Below are 1400 nucleotides of genomic sequence, written 5' to 3'. Positions count from 1 at the left end.
AATAGACGAAGTTAACCTAACTGATTTGGAAACAATTTCAATTTTCTGGAGTTTGTACAAATTAAAGTAAATGTTAAAGGCTTGTTTCAATCTGGCGAGTTAGCGGCGCGTTCATTCAGGCGGTTGAAATTATAAGTAAACTTAGAACCGATGACGTGCTAATGCTGCTACAAGCTAATGCTGCTCCGGGTAATTCACTGAGAAATAACCCAGAGAAGAACTTGTGTTAATCAGCAATAGTTTATATTGATATATATATATATATATATATATATATATATATATATGAATAATAATTTACTGTTGTGGCTCAGTCTTGTTGTTTTCATGCCATCGTTCACTGTTCATCACATCAGCTGAAGATTACATGTCAGTACAGAAGTAATAATAAACTGATTTAATCTTTTACTGAAAGGCTTCGTAAACCCAGTGGTTAAAACCTGGAAGACAGAACATTTGTTGTTGGTTTTGTTTTTTTGTGATCAATTATTTTCATTAATGGAACGAAATCTGAAAATACGAACAAACAACTACACGTTCTCAAAATAATGAGCAAATGCTGTGATTTTATTTGTTCAGTCACATTTAATACACGAGCACAGACACAGCACTGACTCATTATATGATAGAAGTTGTACCAGTGGGCCTGAGCTGAAATCCCAGCTTATCAAACCATGACCTCAACAAACTGAAAAACTGTGTGTGTGTGTGTGTGTGTGTGTGTGTGTGTGTGTGTGTGTGTGTGTGTGTGTGTGTGTGTGTGTGTGTGTGTGTGTGGAGTAAAGTCATGTTACTGTCAGTGGTGGGGGCGTGACACAAACCAGACCCTGCTCACACACAGTACAAATCAGGTTTAGAAAGGAATCCTAACACACACACACACACACACACACAGTTCCACTACACTACGGCTCCATTGGCTGCAGCTGATGAATGGACGAGTTGTTAACCAATCAGCAGCATGTGACCAGTAAATATCTGGACCGATCAGCATCAGCTGGCCACACTCTGACTGCTTCATCACACACAAACACACTCACTCAGGGACGGAGGCTCGTCACTGAAACACTCTCTCGTAGTTCTGCTTTACTTTCATCCGACGCAGAATCATCATCATCATCATCATCATCAGTCGTCCATCATGCACAGCAAAGAACAGATCAGGTGAGAAAACACTGATTTCACATCTGTTTGATAACATGTTGTTGTTACTTAACTCAAATCTGAGGTTTGAGACTCTTTTAAACATCTGTGAAGGTTTCAAGTCAAACGTTTAATCAAAAATGATTCAGGAGATCACAAGACAAAAGTAAAGTTTGAAAAATGATCATATTTATATTGTGTCACTCGTGCTGCCGGAGACTAGTCAGCTTTGTCTCGTGACCCTGACTCCACCGACC

General features: G+C 39.2%; 1 protein-coding gene across 1 annotated transcript in view; it reads left to right on the top strand.

The window, feature by feature from the left end:
* The first annotated feature begins 995 nt into the window (after positions 1–995).
* The window catches only part of pnp4a (purine nucleoside phosphorylase 4a), a 5216-nt gene continuing 4811 nt past the window's right edge, over positions 996–1400 (top strand). Inside the window, exon 1 of the mRNA XM_020096563.2 lies at positions 996–1164. Coding sequence (XP_019952122.1) covers positions 1142–1164 — 23 coding nt within the window. The 5' untranslated portion in view covers positions 996–1141. The remainder of the gene's footprint in view (positions 1165–1400) is intronic.

Source organism: Paralichthys olivaceus, chromosome 2, assembly GCF_024713975.1.
Source record: "Paralichthys olivaceus isolate ysfri-2021 chromosome 2, ASM2471397v2, whole genome shotgun sequence".
Taxonomy (NCBI): Eukaryota; Metazoa; Chordata; class Actinopteri; order Pleuronectiformes; family Paralichthyidae; genus Paralichthys; species Paralichthys olivaceus.
Note: the sequence above shows the minus strand (reverse complement) of the source record. Positions and strands in the feature narration are given on the sequence as shown.